At 41.9% G+C, this 21,593-nt stretch overlaps 1 protein-coding gene across 1 annotated transcript; it reads left to right on the forward strand.

Moving 5' to 3' along the window:
• Positions 1-1,480: 1,480 nt before the first annotated feature.
• Positions 1,481-19,085, forward strand: mmp25b (matrix metallopeptidase 25b). The gene is made up of 11 exons (XM_038990299.1): positions 1,481-1,506; positions 1,655-1,784; positions 5,036-5,168; positions 5,643-5,787; positions 6,068-6,378; positions 6,516-6,695; positions 7,385-7,484; positions 8,564-8,646; positions 17,478-17,630; positions 17,908-18,195; positions 18,576-19,085. Exons 2-11 carry the CDS (start codon positions 1,674-1,676, stop codon positions 18,824-18,826), a joined length of 1,755 nt encoding a protein of 584 aa, XP_038846227.1. The 5' UTR covers positions 1,481-1,506; positions 1,655-1,673; the 3' UTR covers positions 18,827-19,085.
• The last annotated feature ends 2,508 nt before the right edge of the window (positions 19,086-21,593 follow it).

Below are 21,593 nucleotides of genomic sequence, written 5' to 3' on the forward strand. Positions count from 1 at the left end.
CTTTGATCTGTCACGTTCTGACCATAGTTCTTTTGTGTTTTCGTTGTTTTAGTGTTGGTCAGGACGTGAGCTGAGTGGGCATTCTATGTTGTGTGTCTAGTTTTCCTGTTTCTATGTTTGGCTTGATATGGTTCTCAATCAGGCCCACAGGGAAGAGGTGGTATGGGGAGGGTTTTCTTTGATCGTCGGGAGCGGGCGTGAGGATCTGTGTACTGTTTGAATATTATTGCCTGTCTGTGATCTGAACCCCTCACAAAAACTGGTCAAACGTGTTGAAAGTATGTTAGTTTTATTGGCATCAATGTTTAATTGAGTTTACCAGTATTCAAGATGATAATTATTATTACAGGGTATATACATTTATGCCTTTTGGTTTTCATGTGTTTGTAGGGGCTTTGCTGCCTTTTAGGTCCAAGCAGTTTATTGACCCTTCCACTCCCTTAAGGTGAAGTTTTTTATATTGTGCATTTATATTTCAATTAATATGTACTGTTTATTTGTAATGCTGTGAAAAAAACGCCCTTTCTATTCTTTCTGCATTGATGTTTTTTGTCACTGTTTTTGATGAGTTTAGTGAACTTGGTCAGATGTCTCTGTGAAAGCACTGGGTAGGCCTAGTATAGGGAGCCGTAGAGCCATACAGAAAGTAACTAAGAACTGAAAAGCCATTCGTTTAATCGTATCGATGTGTTTCCTTGTAAATCCGTTTCTAAACAAGCAAACCTACACCTGCATTATTTAATCAACTTTGCTTGTTTGTTATATCTGTCTCAGACTGTTTCCTTAAATGAACCTGTGACTTTGATTAGATAGATGTTGTCCTAATACAGTGTATTTCCTTATGGTGAAAATCTTCTCAGGTTGAACTGGAGTCAGCTAATTGTTCATTTCTAGCTATTATCATCCATGCAGCATTATTTATGGGATACAACATTCTCCCATTGCACGATTGACAAAATCACAATGGTGTAAGTAGCAAAGTTTCACAATGGTGTAAGTAGCAAAGTTTCACAATGCGGAAAAGGCAAATGTGATTTTTTACTTCTTTCGCTTATGATGCAATCTCTCACCTCCAAAACCTGTTGAGCAGCAACAGACATTCAAGTGCTACACTTCAAAACAATGGACAAAGGCACATTTTGTTGCCAGATTGTGATGATACAGATACAAGATCTTTAAAACATCCCAAAAAATTGGCATTTCTGTCTGAAGTATAGATACACAGTATCTAGTTCTTAATGATGATGAGACCAAAACAAAAATGACTGATCATATTGTAACTTCATCTCATGCAAAAACGTTCTTTAAGCACGTTTAACTGACTTTCTACAGAATGTGGTATGAAATACTTTGAACAAACGGAGATGTTTTTGGCAGTTTTATTGTGTGTGTGTGTGCAATGACAAAGAGGAAGTGAGGGTGGAGAACCACTAACCACATTGATCGATTCCTTTTTGCCCTGCCTAGTCCTTAGAAGAAACTAACACAGCAGGAGATAAAGAAACGGTATAGTACAGCGATTCACAAAATATCATCAGAAGCAACATAACAGTAAAGTGAAAAGGCATGGTTGTTTTAAGTTTCTATAGGATGTCGACCTGTGCTGAGTTTGGAAACGTTTGGACAGATTTCTAATGGTAAGTGTGTGATACAGGGTTGATATTCACAGGAAAATGTTTGGCACTGTGTATGGACTGATATGGATGACCGTTACCACGAGCTTGTTCATCTCAACGGGACATCCCTCGCCCGCACCGATGCCTGACCAGTATGCCAGAGGACTGGTGAGTTGTCCTATGTTGTCTTCATTTTTTATCTTATCATAGCCGCTTTACTTAGTATAAAATAGATGTGCTCCATCGAAACCATTCGTATATTTTTGCTTGTAGACTTTTTTTTGTTTCGCTTATAGCCTATGTATATAAATCATTGTTTGGAATTTCAGACATAGCCACAACGATATTTAGAAAATGTATAGCCTATATTTTTTTGGGGGAAATAAACCTATATTAATACCACCCATAGTGTTTGAAATCTAAAATGTAATCAACCGTTAAACGTTATTGACTTTAGGGACAATGTGTGGTAAACCACTATGGGGCACACCCTCTTTTGACAGTTGACAAACCAAAATTTCATATGACTGCTGAACAGTCCTGGGATTTACCTCCCTCAGTGCTGTAGTGCACTTGCCAAGAATCGCTACAATACACAGTAGGCCTCTGCATTAACTCGCTCTGCTCCAGCGAGTTAGTGCACATAGATTAGAGCAGTGGTTCCCAAATGTGTTATAGTCCTGTACCCCTTCCGACATTCAACCTCCAGCTGCGTCCTCTAGCACCAGGGTCAGCGCACTCTCAAATGTATTTTTTTGCCATCATTGTAAGCCTGCCACAGCCTGCCATACGATACATTTATTAAACATAAGAATGAGTGTGAGTTTTTGTCACAACCCGGTTCGTGGGAAGTGACAAAGAGCTCTGATAGGACCAATGCACAAATAATCATATAATAATAATCTATAATTTTGCTCTTTATATATAAAACCTTATTTGTTAATCGAAAATTGTGAATAACTCCCCACAGGTTAATGAGAAGGGTGTGCTTGAAAGGATGCACATAACTCTGCAATGTTGGGTTGTATTGGAGAGAGTCTCAGTCTAAAATCATTTTCCACACACAGTCTGTGCCTGTATTTAGTTTTCATGCTAGTGAGGGCCGAGAATCCACTCTCACATAGGTACGTGGTTGCAAAGGGCAACAGTGTCTTAACAGCGCGAAGTGCCGGGATACTCTGAACGCAGCCCAATCCAGAAATCTGGCAGTGGCTTCTGATTAAATTCAATTTTCACAGAACCGCTTGTTGCAAATTCGATGAGGCTCTCTTGTTCAGATATCGATAAGTGGACTGGAGGCAGAGAATGAAAGGGATAACGAATCCAGTTGTTTGTGCCATCCGTTTCGGGAAAGTACCTGCGTAATTGCACATCCAACTAACACAGGTGCTTCGCCATATCACATTTGGCATTGTCAATCATACAATGATGGAAAGACCTGTGTGTTGTCCTTGTTAATGCAGACAGAGAGGAGATCAAATTTGTCCTGCACATTGAATATAGTTGCGGAGAGTCCCTGTAATACCAGATTCAGACTATTCAGGTGAGAAAAAACATCACCCAGATAGGCCAGTCGTGTGAGAAACTTGTCATCATGCAAGCGGTCAGACAAGTTTACATTATGGTCAGTGAAGAAAACTTTAAGCTCGTCTCTCAATTAAAAAAAACGCGTCAATACTTTGCCCCTTGATAACCAGCGCACTTCTGTATGTTGTAAAAGCGTTACATGGTCGCTGCCCATATCATTGCAAAGTGCAGAAAATACAAGAGAGTTCAGGGGCCTTGCTTTAGCAAAGTTAACCATTTTCACTGTAGTGTCCAAAATGTCTTTCAAGCTGTCAGGCATTCCCTTGGCAGCAAGAGCCTCTCGGTGGATGCTGCAGTGTACCCAAGGGGCGCCAGGAGCAACTGCTTGCACGCGCGTTACCACTCCATTATGTCTCCCTGTCATGGCTTTTGTGCCTTCAATACAGATACCAACATGAGCAGCAGCTACATTTGGTGGAATTCCCGCGAGAGAGTAACGGTTAATGTGATTGGATGTTAATTGTTTGACTAGGCTACCTGTATTTGACATTGTGTTGTTATTTCGCTGAACACTAGATGGTTTAATTTTATTTTTGGCAGTGAACGAGGCATTGATCTTGTTATCCCGTTGTGCATGTTTTCCCTAGGCTGAGGCTGCTTTTCTCTCCGCTACAGTGCCGTCTGTTCTGACTCTGGTCCCTGTCTCCCTCGTCTCGTCAGTCCTGCTTCCCGTTCTACTGCTTCTTTGAATTCCGCTCCCGACCTGCTCACCTGGCTCCTACTCCCCTTGCCTTACTGGTTCCCTGCTACCTGCCCAAGCTTCCACTGGCCTGCACCCCCACCCCCGCTTCTCAATAAATACCTTAGTTACCTTATCCCTGTTGGGTTCACCTGCTCCGCCCCGCCTAACAATAGCCCCGTGGAAAATATAAATGGACTGTTCGAAAATGTGAGAAAAAAAAGTTAAATAAAAAATTATATATTTAGAAAATGTGAATCACATTTTTAGTTGGCGTACCCCCGACAGCATGGCGCAGGAATACCTGGGAATACCTGGACTAGAGAAACGGAACGTGCAATATAACACCCTGGGTCAGAGATAGCATTAACCCTGCATAACCTTATTAACCCTCTCTCTGACAGATTCTTCATCACTTAAGAGCCACACAAAACAATACAAATACCCCTTGTATCACCGCCGTTGTGTCTAATGCGTTGAAGCTACGTCAGTTATAAGTGTAAGCCAACAGGGCTAGGCCTAGCTAGTTGGCTATCCTGAGCGCGATCAGCTAGTTGGCTATCCTGAGCGCGATCAGCTAGCTAGTTGGCTATCCTGAGCGCGATCAGCTAGCTAGTTGGCTATCCTGAGCGCGATCAGCTAGCTAGTTGGCTATCCTGAGCATGATCAGCTTCAGTGATCAGGGATTCACTGTCTGGTTTCACTCAGGATTCACTGAATTACAGCAAGACCTGAAGAGAGAAACACTCTGTTGATGGTAATTGTGTGGTGCTAGAACATCTGGAGGCTGAACACATACCATATGACCTTGACAAAGGTTCAAGGGTTTTTATTAGTCATATTTAAAAACATGAAATGACAGGAATTTAAGACAGGAACTAAAAAAAACATCAAAATACATCAAATCTAAAAGTCCTTCAAATATCAAAGTGCACTTTATTATTGAGATATTGTCTCAGGCCATATTCTCTGTTTTACGTGATACCGGGAATGTCTCTGGTTAAAAAGGTGTATAACACTGGGGAGGAAAAAGTCCCTGGGGTGGTTTGTCCCTGGAGTGCCGTGTGCAGGGGGTGGCTTTCATCAGCTGTGATGCTCCTTAGTATCACAACAACTGACATCAGTCTGCTCTCCTACCTCTGCTCTCTGTTAGGATTGGTTGAGCCGGTATGGGTACCTCCCTCCTCCTGACCCTCGCACGAGCAAGCTGCAGACGAAGGATGGGGTCGAGCGGGCGATCCGCGAGATGCAGAGATTCGGAGGGCTCGAGGAAACGGGCAGACTGGGTAACCCACTGTCAACTTACAGTAAAGCTTCGTCACTTGACCCTTTAAGCCAACTGTAAAGTCTTTCATTGTGACTTGTGTGTGCACAGACACTGGTGATATTCTGTGAAGGGCCTTGAAAACAAAAAAAGGTTTTTCAATGAACATTAAGATGCTTGAAACTATTGGAAACACTTTAACATTTTTAAGTCATTAAGCCTGCAGGGGTAAGCATGTATGAGCTTTTACAATGTCTTATAACATCTCTATGCATCTCTATGTCTCTATGCATCTCTATGTCTCTACGCATAAAGGGTTCCACCGTCTCAAACTGACTGTTTGGATCATTATAAAATGCTTATAAAACATTATAAATGGGTCATACATGCTCATGATGAGTCTTATAATGCGTTATAACAGTATTATAATGCATTATACATGGATGCTTTAAGTCACCGGGTGTCATGTGTGAGTGTCTTGCCTCTGTATTTTCAGATAAAGACACTCTCAATCTCATGCAGACGCCTAGATGCTCTCTCCCTGACATTGTGGGATCAGAGGACATGTTGAAAAGGAAGAGGAGGAGGAAGAGATACGCCCTGTCAGGCCTTCGCTGGGATAGGACCGACCTAACATGGAGGTGTGCAAAATTTGTCATTGGGACAAACAGTTTCACACATTTGAGTATTCTTCTGTGTAGTGTAGTACTGCGCAGACCTGGGTTCAAATTGTATTTGTCATCTTTCAAATACTTTGAGCATTTGATTGAGCCTGCCTGGAGTGTCAAATGGGCGTTTTTCTTTACATTTGGGGAAATTCCATTGGTTCCTTTGCACCAGGTACTGTGCCATACCTGGTAAGCAGTATAATAGTGTGTTTTATTTATTTGTTTGTACTACTGATGTCCTTCCCGTATCCAGTGTCCACAGTTACCCAAACCCCTCCCGCTCGACCTCTGTCTTCCAACCGGACATGGTGAAGGGGATCCTGACTCAGGCCTTCAAGGCTTGGAGTGACGTGGCCCCCCTCAGCTTCCGACAGCTCTCTGGGAACGACAGAGAAGATATGGGGCCCGGAGGGGACATCCGAGTGTCTTTTACCCGCTCGCTCCATGACGACGGGTACCCTTTCGACGGTAGAGGGGGCACCCTTGCCCACGCCTTCTTCCCGGGGAGGGATGACGTCGCCGGGGACACGCACTTCGATGACGATGAGTACTGGAGCTATGGAGGTATTTAAAGATAGTCAGATGGATGGATGGATGCATGGATGGAAGGATGGATGGATCTTCAATTACCGCAATAAATACAGACAGAGAGAGAGATGATATTAACTGACTGATTAACACAGCACCTGCTGGTTTCTCAGGGGACAGCAGTAGCACAGACCTCTTCACAGTGGCAGTGCATGAGTTTGGCCACGCCCTTGGTCTGTCCCACTCCTCCTCGGATCCCTCCATTATGAGGCCCTACTACCAGGGAGCTGTGAAAGACATCTCATCCTACAACCTCCCTCTGGATGACAGGATGGCCATTCAAGAGCTCTACGGTAGGGTGTCTTATTTACTGGACTCTTTCAAAAATATATATGTTCTTTAAGGATTCTATATTATGTTGAGAGTTGTGGGAAAGATAGACAGCAAATGTGTCACTAAGGCAGTGGGCTGGATTCAAAACCCACGCCGGAATCTAAGTATGCAGTATGCAGTGGCACTAACCGCTAGGCCACCCAGGCCACACCAACCCATAACTCTAACCCTAAACACACCCCAACTCTAATTCTAACCCTAACCCCAGCACCCTAACACTAACCATAAACCAACATAACCTAACCATAACTAATTGGGAAAGTCAATGTAGGTTTCTTGGTCAGTCATGTCACTTAGTTTTTCCCCTTGGTGCCACATCCGTCCACGGCTTTTACTGCACCTCTATTTGCATAACCCAAACCGCTTAACAGTTGTGGGGTTATTTCCTGCCCTTACACTACTGTTGTTGTTTACGCACTGGCTTTAGTTATAAAATAGGATATTACAGTGTTAGGATTTCACAATGCAATTCAGGGAAACAGATCATCATTTTGGTGCACATAGAAAGGAGTCCTGAGTGCATTCAGGTGTGTGTGCCGCAACAAAAAGTGATTTGATATGAGTGTAAAGAGTTAAGTCATAACTCTAGCCAATGCGTTTTGAGAAGGAGGCGAGGAGAGAGTACGATTCACCCTTTCTCTCTCCCCAGGGAGGAAGGAGAGCAAGCCTACAGTGCACCCTCGTGGCAGTGGTTCAACTCCCAGTCACCCTCGCCTGCCCAGTCCTCCACCTCCAAGGCCAACTAAACAGTGAGTGGAGCCAGAGAGAGTCAGGTCTCAGACATTTCTAAGCCTGATTCACACTATAGACCAGACTGGAACCATACTGTGCTGGTCCGAATGGTTTCTTTTCACATTGTCCTTTCCAGCACGGTTCCAGCAACAATGTTAACCAGGTCATCCCAGTACCGCTTGGCTTGGCTCAGCTCGGTTTGACTGAGTAGTGTGAAATGGGTACAATATTTCTTATCTGTCCAAACAGGATTAAGCTAATTGTTTCTCCATGGTTCTCATATGCTGATGTGTGACGGACACGAAGGACAGACATCAACATTTTTGTCCAGAATTTTTCACGTGCATCATAAATCCAAAATGTTACCTAGCTAGATACATAGATGATACTGTAGCTGTTGAGATTTAACCTGATAAGAAAATCGTTATTAGATATTTCATAAGTGTAGCTGATGTTGTCATTATGACACAACACATTCGTAATATTGAGTTGCACCCCCCCTTTGCCCTCAGAACAGCTTCAATTCATTGGGGCATGGACTCTACAAGGTGTCGAAGGCGGTCCACAGGGTTGCTGACCCATGTTGATTCCAATGCTTCCCACAGTTGTGTTGGCTGGATGTCCTTTGTGTGGTAGACCATTCTTGATACACACGGAGAACTGTTGAGCGTGAAAAACCCAGCAGCGTTGCAGTTCTTGACACAAACCGGTGCACCTGGCACCTACTACCATACCCCGTTCAAAGGCACTTAAATCTTTTGTCTTGCCCATTCACCCTCTGAATGGAACAGATACACAACACATGTCTCAATTGTCTCAAGGCTTAAAAGTCTTTGTTAATAGCCTGTCTCCTCCCCTTCATCAACTCTGATAGAAGTGGATTTAACAAGTGGCATCAATAATGGATCCGAGCCTTCACCTGGATTCACCTGGTCAGTCATGGAAAGAGCAGCTGTTCTTCATGTTTTGTATAATCAGGGTATAGAGTAACTATGTCCTTAATCAATCACTAAAACCACTCACAGTACTGAGTGTCAGGTTGCCACTGAAGTCCAGTGTCTTTACTCATGCTTCCCTGTCTTTCTTCCATGACCAGTTCGGACCGCTCTTTCCAAAATCGTTGTGAGGGCGGCTTTGATGCTGTGGCAAATATCAGAGGAGAGGTCTTCTTTTTTAAGGGTAAGAGAAATACAACAGTAGTGACAACAGCAGTGACAATGTGTTTACACAATTACACAAACATAAATGCTTTGTTGAATGTTCTATTTTGTCTGCAGAATTACCATCGTCACAAAATAAATCTTCAGAGGGGAGGGTTTTTCTTAACAGTAAAGAGTTTTTAAACGGCAGTGCTCTTCAGCTAAAAGGGATCCCCTACATTGACAGAAATATTGCCCAGAAATGACTTACTTGAACAGAAAAGGGCACACATACCCATGGCCATGATAACTAGCCTAATAACTAAGGATTGTGTGGTTTCATGATTTAAAACATTGATAAATGTTATATCTTATGTGTATGGGACATTCTTGCGGTGGCATTTGCGTCTCTCACCTTTACATCCATGAAAAACACTTTAAAATGACAAAATAGTTACCAGGGGTGGAAGTAACAAATTGCTAATACTCTCATTAGTGTAATTGAGATATTTTTTGAGTGCTTGTACTTTTAAGAGGATTTTTCTAAGTCAGTAATTTAACTTTCACTTAAGTACGTTTTGAATGAAGTACTTCGCTACCTTTTTAAAACCATCTGTTACAGAATGCAATTTTGTACGTTATCCATAATAGTACAGTAGATCCCCTTCGGAGCCAGAAAAAAACTGCTCATCGTTGTTTAGTCAGTGACCAATCAAATCAAATTTCACACATCGCACCAGTACAGGCCAATCAAATCAAGCTATGCATACAATATGAGTGATGATGGTCGGAAGGTTTTCAAAAAGGCAAAAATAACTGATTGAGTTCGAGATGTATCGTGAAAAAGAGGAAACGTTTTTATCAAAGTGATATGTGTGAAACCGATGGAGATGGAGGAGACTTTGTATTTTAAAGTATAAAAAATATATTTGCAAGTAGCAGGCCCGAACATTCTCAGTAACAGTTACAAAAACATTTTTCTTGTTGTGACTGTGATATGTTGTTGTTTATTTACTTTAAAAAGAGTGGATAAGAGTGTCTGCAAAATGACCAAAGTAAATGTGTATGTGAAAATTAACATTCCAAAATTACCTACAAAGCACACTGGGTATTATTTTTGGCCTCGTTTCGGGGTGGAGCTCATTTCAATAATACTCAGCGTGCTTTGCAATTGTCAATTTTTACATTACATTAACATTGTACTCATTTAGCTGATGCTCTTATCAAGAGCGTCTTACAATTAGTGCATTGATTTTTGCTAGGTGAGACAACAACATATCACAATCGGATCAATTACATTTTCCCTCAACAATATACATTTATATTTTGTTCATTTCCCAGATGCTCTTATCAGACCATAGTGCTATCAGACTTCTTATACTAATGGACGGGTAAAAGGGTGGGCCACAAAATTTGAATGCTTTAAAAAAAATGGTCTGGAAAATATTTTGCATTTTGAAAATACAAATTACAGTATTTTGAAAATACAATATACAAAATACGTTGGAGTGTAGTTCATCCCAGTGTAATTCCAATTTCAAAATGGCGTGGAAATTCAAATCAAAAGGAAGAGAGACTGTAGATTGTTCAAACTTTATTATAAGATTGTCAAATCTGGAGCAGTGAACAATCCACTCAACAGTGTGGAGTTAAGAGCCCAACGAACAGAGTTGGGTCTCAGCTTTTATAACCGTAGTCTACGTGGCAGTTTAGCAGGTGTGTGAGATCACGATGTGAACAAAGAGTACAAACAAGTGATAGTGACAGTTTTGTTCAACCTTTCTGCTGATAGAATTGCCACTTCTACTCAAACTAGCCTCTGTTCTCTTCATATCTCCACACAGCCATGCCCTTGAAAGATATGAAAAGAACAGGAGGAACCAAAAACTGGTGACTCTCAAATGGCCCTTTGTCTTTGGCCGCCTGACTAAGTTACTCAGAAACAAGAGAGGAAAAACACTGGCTTCTTCTTACATGAGAGAAACAGACAGTGGAAATGTACAGGTTTAAGGCTCATACAGTGCATGTGCATAACAAAGTTTGTAATTAAATTAAATGAAGTAATTAAAATACGTATTTCAAATACATCTCTGCTTGCAGCTAAGTTAGCTAGTTAGCTAAATGTTTAACTATCACCTGATGATGATAGCCGTTGTGGCTAGCATGTCCCTATGTGTGGTGATGGCTAGCTAGCTAGCTATCGAATAAGGTTATCTGGGCTAGCTAACAACATTAGACTAAAGTCAGCAAGTGAGCTAGCTAGTTAAGTGAAATAACTAGCTAGCTAGCTAGCTAATGCATTTAGAGAGACATAGGATTTAGAGAGACCTAGGATTTTTAGCTTTGTGTGTGTAAATTAGGATAACGTTAACCTAAAAGCCAGAGAATCAGTAAGTCTAACCTTGCATGCAACTGTGTGAGTCTACACAATAGGTACAGCTAAACATGGACTCGTGTCAACATTAGACAACTTTTTAGGTTGGAGAACATCTGACAAACTTACTTCAGTCTCAATATCTGAGAATAACAAGTATGGAAAGTGTGTGTTTGAGCTATTGCAATGTCAGTGATATGACGATCTAAATGACAACATAAAGCAGAATTTGCTGAAATATTCAATATGTGTATGTTGTGCATTTGCCACTATAAAGGTTTAGTCTACCTGAAGCATCATTTGACACATTGACAGGTGACGAGACAGAGCAACGGACGCAACATTAATCTGATGAAGATGATTTCTTATCATCACTGATGCCCAAATGGTCATAAGGTACAGAGGAACTGGATGGGTACCTTGCCTTGTGTCAGTCAAGGTGGATTTGCTTCATTTCTTTCCATACCTCTGGTCTTCTGGTATTTTATTAGGATCCCCATTAGCTGTTGCAAAAGCAGCAGCTACTCTTCCTGGGGTCCACACAAAACATGAAATGTGAAATAATACAGAATATTAATAGACAACAGTTCAAGGACAGAACTACATGAATGTAAAATAATTACAAAAAGCACACGTAGCCTACATATCAATACATACACACAAACTATCTAGGTCAAATAGGGAAGTTGTGCCATGAGGTGTTGCTTTATCTGTTTTTAAACCAGATTTGTGTTCAATTGAGCAATACGAGATGGAACAGAGTTCCATGCAATAATGGCTCTATATAATACTGTACGCTTTCTTGAATTTGTTCTGAATTTGGGGACTGTAAAAGAAAAGACCCCCGGTGGCATGTCTGGTGGGGTAAGTGTGTGTGTCAGAGCTCTGTGTAAGTTGACTATGCAAACAATTAGGGATTTTCAACACATGAATGTTTCTTATAAAAATAAGTGATGCAACCAGTCTCTCCTCAACTCTTAACCAAGAGGGACTGGCATGCATAGTATTTATATCAGCCCTCTGATTACAATGAAGATCGAGACATGCCGCTCTGTTTTGGGCCAGCTGCAGTTTAACTAGGTATTTCCTTGCAGCACTCAACCACACAGCTGGACAATAATCAAGATAAGACTAAACTAGGGCCTGCAAGACTTGCTTTTTGGAGTGTGGTGTCAAAAATAGAGCATCTCTTTATTACTGACAGCGCTTTCCCCATCTTTACAACCATTGAATCTATATGTTTTGACCATGACAGTTTACAATCTAAGGTAACGCCAAGTAATTTAGTCTCCTCAACTTGTTCAACAGCCACACCATTCATTAACAGATTCCGCTGAGATCTAGAACTTCTGGAATGATTTGTACCAAATACAATGCTCTTAGTTTTAGAGATGTTCAGGACCAGTTTATTACTGGCCACCCATTCTAAAACAGACTCCAACTATTTGTTAACGGTTTCAGTGACTTCATTAGCTGTGGTTGCTGATGCGTATATGGTTGAATCATCAGCATACATGGACACACATGCTTTAATACCAGTGGCAGGTCATTGGTAAAAATAGGAAAGAGTAGAGGGCCTAGAGTGCTTTGGCTTCCCTTCCGGCCTCAGGACAAAGACTTTCCTCTAGGCTCAGATTAAAGATATAACAGATAAGAGTGGCTATAGAGTCATATCAAATAAAATCAAATATATTTATAAAGCCCTTCTTACATCAGCTGAAATCTCAAAGTGCTGTATAGAAACCCAGCCTAAAACCCCAAATAGCAAGCAATGCAGGTGTAGAAGCACGGTGGCTGGGAAAACTCCCTAGAAAGGCCAGAACCTAGGAAGAAACCTAGAAAGGAACAAGGCTATGAGGGGTGGCCAGTCCTCTTCTGGCTATGCCGGGTGGAGATTATAACAGAACATGGCCAAGATGTTCAAATGTTCATAGATGACCAGCAGGGTCAAATAATATTTATCACAGTGGTTGTCGAGGGTGCAACAGGTCAGCACCTCAGGAGGAAATGTCAGTTGGCATTTTTCATAGCTGATCATTCAGATTATCTCTACCGCTCCTGCTGTCTCTAGAGAGTTGACAACTGCAGGTCTGGGAGAGGTAGCACGTCCGGTGAACAGGTCAGGGTTCCATAGCCGCAGGCACAACAGTTGAAACTGGAGCAGCAGCACGGCCAGGTGGACTGGGGACAGCAACGAGTCATCAGGCCAGGTAGTCCTGAGGCATGGTCCTAGAGCTCAGGTACTCCTAGAGAGAGAAAGAAAGAAAGAAAGAGAGAAAGAAAAGAGAGAGAGAATTAGAGAGAGCATACTTAAATTTACACAGGACATAAGACAGGAGAAATACTCCAGATATAACAGACTGACCCTAGCCCCCCGACACATAAACTACTAAACTCATGAACCCATCTACCAGCCTCAGTAGCTTTCCATCTAAGTTGTAAATGCCAGGAGGTTTGTCATTATTGATCGATAACAATACTTTTTACACCTCTCCCATACCTACTTTACAAAATTCAAATTTGCAATGCTTGTCTTTCATTATTATTTTTTTATACATGAATACGATGGCATTTGTTGCCTAAGTTTGCCCACTTTGCAAATGAAGTAATTATTAAAATAATTGGCAACATCAAATGGTTTTGTGATGAATAAGCCATCTGATTTGATGAAAGATGAGGTTGAATTTGTCTTTCTGCCCATTATTTCAAGTACTCCAGAGTATTTTTCCATCATTATTTATATAATTGATCTGGGCTTCATAATAGTTTATTCTTCTTTTTGTTGAGTTTAGTCACTTAATTTCTCAATTTTCAGTAAGTTAGCCAGTCAGATGTGCAGCCACTTATTAGCCACTCCTTTTGCCCCATCTCTTTCAACCATACAGTTTTGAAATTTCTCATCAATTCATGGAGCCTTAACAGTTATAACAGTCAGTTTCTTAACAGGTGCATGTTTATCAAAAATTCAAAGAAGCAATTTTCATAAATTCATTAAGTGCAGCATCTGGATGCTCCTTATTAATCACATCAGACTAACAAATATTTTTAACATCATCTACATAAGAGTTTCATGACTGTATGATCTCTTGTACACTATTTTAGGCCGAGTTTTTGGAACTTTGGCTTTCCTGTATATAGCCACTGTATTGTGATCACTGCATCCAATGGGTACAGATACAGCTTTTGCACAACGTTCGTATTGATAAAGATTTGATCGATACATGCGGATGATCTTGCTCCTGTATTGTTTGTAAACACCCTGGTAGGTTGATAAATAACCTGAACCAGATTACAGGCACTGGTTACAGTGAGAAGCTTCCTCTTGAGCGGAATGCTTGTCACGTCCACTCCCGCTCCTCCTCTCCGGTACGACAAAACTAGAGCCTGTAGGACATGCCTTGTTCATAGTGCAGCACTTTATTATGGACAGACTTCTCCCCATCTTAGCAACTGTTGTATCAATATGTTTCGACCATGACAGTTTACAATCCAGGATTACTGCAAGCAAAATATTTATTTGAGTTTTAGGATTTAGTGAATGATTTGTCCCAAAATAAAATACTTTTAGTTTTAGAAATATTTACAACTAATTGATTCTTTGCCATCCACTCTGAAACTAACTGCAACTCGTTGTTAATATTGTTTCACAGTTATTTTCTAGTCTCTGCCTCTTATACGAAACGGTCTGAGAGATGTGTGAGTTATAGCAGTCAAAACAGGGTGTCTGTGAGAAAGCGCCTCAAAGATAAAAGAGATTCATAAGACACAGAACCCTGCAGGGGAGTGAAAGAAATAAGAGACTAGTCAGACATACCACTATAAATCAACATGGGGAGTGGACATTTACTGTTGAGCCTTTAGATAACACTGGAACTAGTGTTTGTATAGCTGTGTATGCATGGGCTTGGTCTCATGAGTAGAAGGTAATGACATAGGCAGTGACATCACTAGGGGTTGACTGCAAGCATAATAAAACAACTTGGACCATTTGCTATTTTGCAGAACTTACTCGGAAACATGTGTGCTATGTTCCCGTTGTCAACTTCTGTCTGCAATTGCATTAATAAAGGTTTGATTGATTTACATAAAGATATTGTCTAATTGCTGATTTCCCCAATGAGCCTATGATTGACAAGGAACAAGGAATGAACCCCAACACTTCCCTTAAGAACATCATCTGTGTTCTGTTAGACAGGTAACAGTTTATCCACAATATAGCAGGGCGTGTAAAGCCATAACACGTACGTTTTTCCAGCAGCAGACTATGATCAATAATGTCAAAAGCCGCACTGAAGTCTAACAAAACAGCCCCTACAATCTTTGTATTATAAATTGTTGAATCTCCTTCCCTATAAGCATGCTGAAAGTTTGTTGTCCATTTGTTTACTATAAAATAGCATTGCATCTTGTCAAACAACATTTTTTCCAAAAGTTTACTAAGTGTTGGTAACAGGCTGATCGGTCGGCTATTTGAGCCAGTAAAGGGGGCTTTACTATTCTTAGGTAGCGAAATGACTTTTGTTTTCCTCCAAGCCTGAGAGCACACACTTTCTAGTAGGCTTAAATTGAAAATATGGCAAGTAGGAGTAGCAATATTGTCTGCTATTATCCTCAGTAATTTTCCACCCAAGTTGTCAGACCCCGGTGGCTTGTCATTGTTGATAGACAACAATAATTGTTTAACCTCTTCCACACTCACTTATGGAATTCAAAATTGCAATGCTTTTCTTTCAGAATTTGTCCAGATATACTTGGATGTGTAGTGTCAATGTTTGTTACTGGCATGTCATGCCTGTTTGCAAATCTTGCCAATTTTTATTTAACCTTTATTTAACTAGGCAAGTCAGTTAAGAACAAATTTATATTTACAATGACGGCCTACCAAGAAACAGTGGGTTAACTGCTTTGTTCAGGGTCAGAACGACAGATTAATTTGTCAGCTTGGGGATTCAATCCAGCAGCCTTTCAGTTACTGGCCCAACGCTCTAACCACTAGACTACCTGCCACCCCAAATGAAAAAAATCATTAAAGTAGTTGGCAATATCAGTTAGTTTTGTGATGAATGAGCCATCTGATTCAATGAATGATAGAGCTGAGTTATTTTTTCCCCCAACATTTCATTTAAGCTGCTCCAACGATTTTTACTATCATTATTTTTGTAATTTATCTTTGTTTCATAGTTTTGTCTTCTTTTTATTCAGTTTAGTCACATGACTTCTCAATTTGCAATACATTTGCCAATCGGTTGTGCAGCCAGACTTATTTGACTTTCCTTTTGCCTCATCCCTCTCAACCATACAATTTTTCAATTCCTCATCAAACCACAAGGATTTAGTAGTTTTGAAAGTGATTTTCTTTATAGGTGCATGCAGAATGCCGTGGTAGCCATGCTGATTCAGTGTGCCTTGAATTCTAAATAAATCACTGAGAGTGTCACCAGCAATGCACCACCACACCATCAAACCTCCTCCTCCATGCTTTACGGTGGGAACCACACATGCGGAGATCATCCGTTCACCTACTCTGCGTCTCACAAAGACACGGCGGTTGGAACCAAAAATCTCAAATTTGGGCTCATCAGATTTCCATCAGTCTAATGTCCATTGCTCGTGTTTATTGGCCCAAGCAAGTCTCTTCTTCTTATTGGTGTCCTTAAGTAGTGGATTCTCTGCAGTAATTTGACCATGAAGAGCTGATTCACACAGTCTCCTCTGAACAGTTGATGATTAGATGTGTCTGTTACTTGAACTCTGTGAAGCATTTATTCGTGCTGCAATCTGAGATGCAGTTAACTCTAATGAATTTTACCTCTGCAGCAGAGGTAACTCTGGGTCTTCCTTTCCTTTGGCGGTTCTCATGAGAGCCCATTTCATCATAGCGCTTGATGGTTTTTGGACTACACTTGAAGAAACTTTTAAAGTTCTTGAAATTTTCCAGATTGACTGATTTAAAGTAATGATGGACTGTCATTTCTCTTTGCTTATTTGAGCTGTTCTTGCCATGATATGGACTTGGTATTTTTCCAAATATGGCTATTTTCTGTAAACCACCCCTACCTTGTCACAACTCAACTGATTGGCTCAAACGCATTAAGGAAAGTCATTCCACAAATGAACGTTTAACAAGGCACACCAGTTAATTGCAATGCATTCCAGGTGACTACCTCATGAAGCTGGTTAAGCGAATGACAAGAGTGTGCAAAGCTGTCATCAAGGCAAGGGTGGCTACTTTGAAGAATCTAAAATATAAAATATATTCGCTTATATTAGCTGCCATATTAGTTGATTTCGAAGGGCAAAACGTACCCAAATACATTTAAATAAAATACAGCATCTGGAAGTCATTTTTGTTGTTGTTGCCGTGCCCAAATGCCACCGCAATTCAAGAACGACCTGTATATGAACCATACAGGCAACACTCAAGCCCAAATTAGACGTAAAGAATTAGCATCTAATTTTCCACACAGCCTCTTTAATTATTATGTTGTTTGTGTCAGGTCCACATTTCTGGAGGATGCAGAGGACAGGTAATCTTGTCTCCCTCAACCCAGCCCTGATTAGAAACTTCTGGATGGGGCTCCCCCCTGAAACCAACAAGATCGATGCCGTTTACGAGAGGAAGAGCGACGGCATCATCATCTTCTTCATTGGTGGGAAAGACAACAGCACTGTTGTAGCCTTATGTCATGTTCATTATGGGATGCAACGGAAACATTTTGCAAAGGAAAATGAAAATAAGCATTTCTTATTGGAGGTACTCCCTCCCTGTTTCAGTCTTTTTCCTTCTGTTTGGTGCCTAATGAACATGTCCCTAGTTAGAATTGAAAACATAAGAACTATGCTACAGTGGCTAATATCCTTATGAATGTCATTGTTGTTGTGATGTAAAACAAAGGTGATTTCCTCCTCCTATCTTTTCCTGTGCAGGGGCTCAGTACTGGGTGTTCAAAGACAATGTGGCCCGCCCCGGCTACCCCAGGCCTCTGGCAGAGTGGGGGATGAGCACCAAGGACGGCGGGAAAGTGGAAAGAGTGGAGGCTGCCTTCGTGTGGGCCCACAACGGGAAGACCTATCTATTCAGCATGGGTGAGTTCTGGAAGTTCGACGAGGGCCGCAAGGAGGAGGGGAGGAAACCGGAGGGGGGCTACCCCAAAGACGCAGCCCTTTGGAGAGGGGTGCCAACGGACCCCGATGACATCATCAGCTGGGGAGAAGGTGAGGCCTTGAGAAAGACTTGAGCCTTGATGAGATGAAGGTGGGCTGCAGTGTTAATGTAGAGAAAGTGTAGTTCAGTGTTGTTCTACATTGCTAGGGCCAGTTGTTTTTCTGGGCCATGTGACATGTCAGGGAAGGTCTCTGCTTGGACACCTTGATCACATGTAACCACCGTTGAGCTTTAAAACTATAGTTAGTTATTATTCAGTTGGTTGAAACTAGTGAGCAAAATACTTTCGAGACCTCAACTCTGCTTTAAGTCCAACCAAATATATTATCTAAGTCTGCATCTTAGCTTGCAATGTCATACGCAATCATTAAACAGCCCACCCTCATTTCAAAGCATTTTAAACCAATTGTTTGATTATGTTACCTTCTAGGAGATGCTTACTTCTTCAAGGACAACCTCTATTGGGTCATGCAGAGAGGAGGACTGGACCAAGATAATGTCACTCCAAAATCCATTGCGGTGGATTGGCTCAGGTGTCCACATGTACCCACACCTACACCCCACCTTCCAGCCAATCCTCATCCAAGGGGAAAAGACTGCAGCTGTGACTTGAGCAGAGCATCTGCAAGACCCATTTGCAGTTGGTTGATCCTGCTATCTGTCGTGGTAGTATTCACCTGATTAGATTTAAATTAACAAGTTAATAAAATTAGTAAAACACAGTCATGTCTACTCCTTTCTGAAAGTTGAATGATTATTTGAAATGTATGTTTTGAGTAAGGGTGACTCTCTCTCTCTGCTATAGTCCTGCATGTATACCACTGGAGGGTAACATTGTCCATCAAGGTAAAACATAGACAAGGTTGCAGATGTTGATGCAACTCAATGTTAGGAAGGTATTCTTAATGTTTTGTAAACTGAGTGTACATACACTGCTCAAAAAAATAAAGGGAACACTTAAACAACACAATGTAACTCCAAGTCAATCACACTTCTGTGAAATCAAACAGTCCACTTAGGAAGCAACACTGATTGACAATAAATTTCACATGCTGTTGTGCAAATGGAATACACAAAAGGTGGAAATTATAGGCAATTAGCAAGACACCCCCAATAAAGGAGTGGTTCTGCAGGTGGTGACCACAGACCACTTCTCAGTTCCTATGCTTCCTGGCTGATGTTTTGGTCACTTCTGAATGCTGGCGGTGCTTTCACTCTAGTGGTAGCATGAGACGGACTCTACAACCCACACAAGTGGCTCAGGTAGTGCAGCTCATCCAGGATGGCACATCAATGCGAGCTGTGGCAAGAAGGTTTGCTGTGTCTGTCAGCGTAGTGTCCAGAGCATGGAGGCGCTACCAGGAGACAGGCCAGTACATCAGGAGACGTGGAGGAGGCCGTAGGAGGGCAACAACCCAGCAGCAGGACCGCTACCTCCGCCTTTGTGCAAGGAGGAGCACTGCCAGAGCCCTGCAAAATGACCTCCAGCAGGCCACAATATATTACTGCATGGTCGGAACTAGAAGCACAAGCATTTCGCTACACTCTCATTAACATCTGCTAACCATGTGTATGTGACCAATAAAATGCGATTTAATTTGATTTGATAGAACCAAATATCTCCTCCTGTCTGCTTCTCTGAGTATCTGGATGTTCTGTCTATCTCTCTCTCTCTCTGAGTCTCTAGATCTGCTCTCTGTGTCTCTGAATCTCTGGGTCAGATGAATCACTTTCCATCTCTGGTCTCGTGTAAGGACAGGTACTTATGCATTACTTAACACAGTACATTTTCTCAACCAAATAGTGAGTGCAAAAGTGGTAACTTAAGTGTTACATAACTCCATGTACTCATTATCCTTCAACCTGATCATTATTTAATTATATAAGCTATAATTCCACTTAACCCTTGTGTTGTGTTCGGGTCTGTGGGACCCATTTTTTATGTTTACTAAAATAAATAAAAAATCAACCAGAGACTCATTGGCCTTGGCTCATTTTCTGTGAAGAACATGTAAAATAATACATTTTCATTGTGTGCACACTGTGCACCCCCCTACACATTTATATGACATATGTGGTGTTCGGGTTCAATGGACCTGAGGGTAATAAAAGTGTGGAAAAGTGTGTGTGTAGGTGAAAACGAGTTCAAATGAAACAAAAAGGTTTGATGTGTGCCTTCACTCTGTCTTCCTCCTCCCTGGGCCTGCTGTTTTAACAAAGCACCAATAACCTGTCTGTCTGTCACGTCCTGACCATAGTTCTTATGTGTTTTGCTTGTTTAGTGTTGGTCAGGACGTGAGCTGGGTGGGAATTCTATGTTGTGTGTCTAGTTTGTCTGTTTCTGTGTCCAGCCTAATATGGTTCTCAATCAGAGACAGCTGTCAATCGTTGATCCTGATTGAGAATCATATATAGGTGGCTTGTTTTGTGTTGGGGATTGTGGGTGGTTGTTTCCTGTCTCTGTGTTTGTGTTCTGCACCAGATAGGACTGTGACGGTTAGTTTGTTTTGTCATTTTGTATAGTGTCTTGTTTTGTGTGAATTAAATCATGGAAAATTACCACGCTGCACATTGGTCCTCAGATCCTTCTCGCCTCTCCTCGTCTGAGGAGGAGGACGACTTAGACTGCCGTTACACTGTCTCCCAACTGTCTGCCTGCCACACCGCTTTTCTCCCACTCTTTACCCTTTGTAGTGAGTGAAACTACACAATGTATTGCAGGAACCTGCAAAATGTTATTACAACACATTATTTCTATAAATGATTTTGCTACATTGTAAAAAAAGCAGTATTTTCCCACATTCTACCCCAGCCAGGTGCAAATTGGGGGAGGGACACAATAAATAAATAGCTTTGCATATGTGTCCTTTCCACAATCAATCAGATGGCAAAAATAATCTCTGCTTTTTTTGCAGAGAGAGAAGCTAGTGTAGAAGGAGAATCTTTCACTTTGGAAGACGAAGATTTTCCAGAATATGACGATCATGTCTCTGTCAATTCGGAGTCTGACAGTTAGTTGGAAGAAGAGGATGAGATTGACTCTCAGCCAACCTCAGGACCAGCCCGTCAGCAGCCAGACCCAGTACCAGCCCTTCAGCAGCCAGCCCCAGGACCAGCCCTTCAGCAGCCAGCCCCAGGACCAGCCCATCAGCAGCCAGCCCCAGGACCAGCCCTTCAGCAACCAGCCCCAGGACCAGCCCTTCAGCAGCCAGCCCCAGGACCAGCCCTTCAGCAGCCAGCCCCAGGACCAGCCCTTCAGCAGCCAGCCCCAGGACCAGCCCTTCAGCAACCAGCCCCAGGACCAGCCCTTCAGCAGCCAGCCCCAGGACCAGCCCGTCAGCAACCAGCCCCAGTACCAGCCCTTCAGCAGCCAGCCCCAGGACCAGCCCTTCAGCAGCCAGCCCCAGGACCAGCCCTTCAGCAGCCAGCCCCAGTACCAGCCCTTCAG

Source organism: Salvelinus namaycush, chromosome 4 (genome assembly GCF_016432855.1).
Source record: "Salvelinus namaycush isolate Seneca chromosome 4, SaNama_1.0, whole genome shotgun sequence".
In the NCBI taxonomy this organism is placed as follows: Eukaryota; Metazoa; Chordata; class Actinopteri; order Salmoniformes; family Salmonidae; genus Salvelinus; species Salvelinus namaycush.

Excerpts from the sequence above, each read along its gene's own strand:
- mmp25b (XM_038990299.1), top strand. The coding sequence starts at position 1,674 with ATGTTTGGCACTGTGTATGGACTGATATGGATGACCGTTACCACGAGC. Across the intron at positions 6,379-6,515 it reads TGAGTACTGGAGCTATGGAG|GGGACAGCAGTAGCACAGAC; the intron begins GTATTTAAAGAT and ends CTGGTTTCTCAG. Across the intron at positions 18,196-18,575 it reads CATCATCAGCTGGGGAGAAG|GAGATGCTTACTTCTTCAAG; the intron begins GTGAGGCCTTGA and ends GTTACCTTCTAG.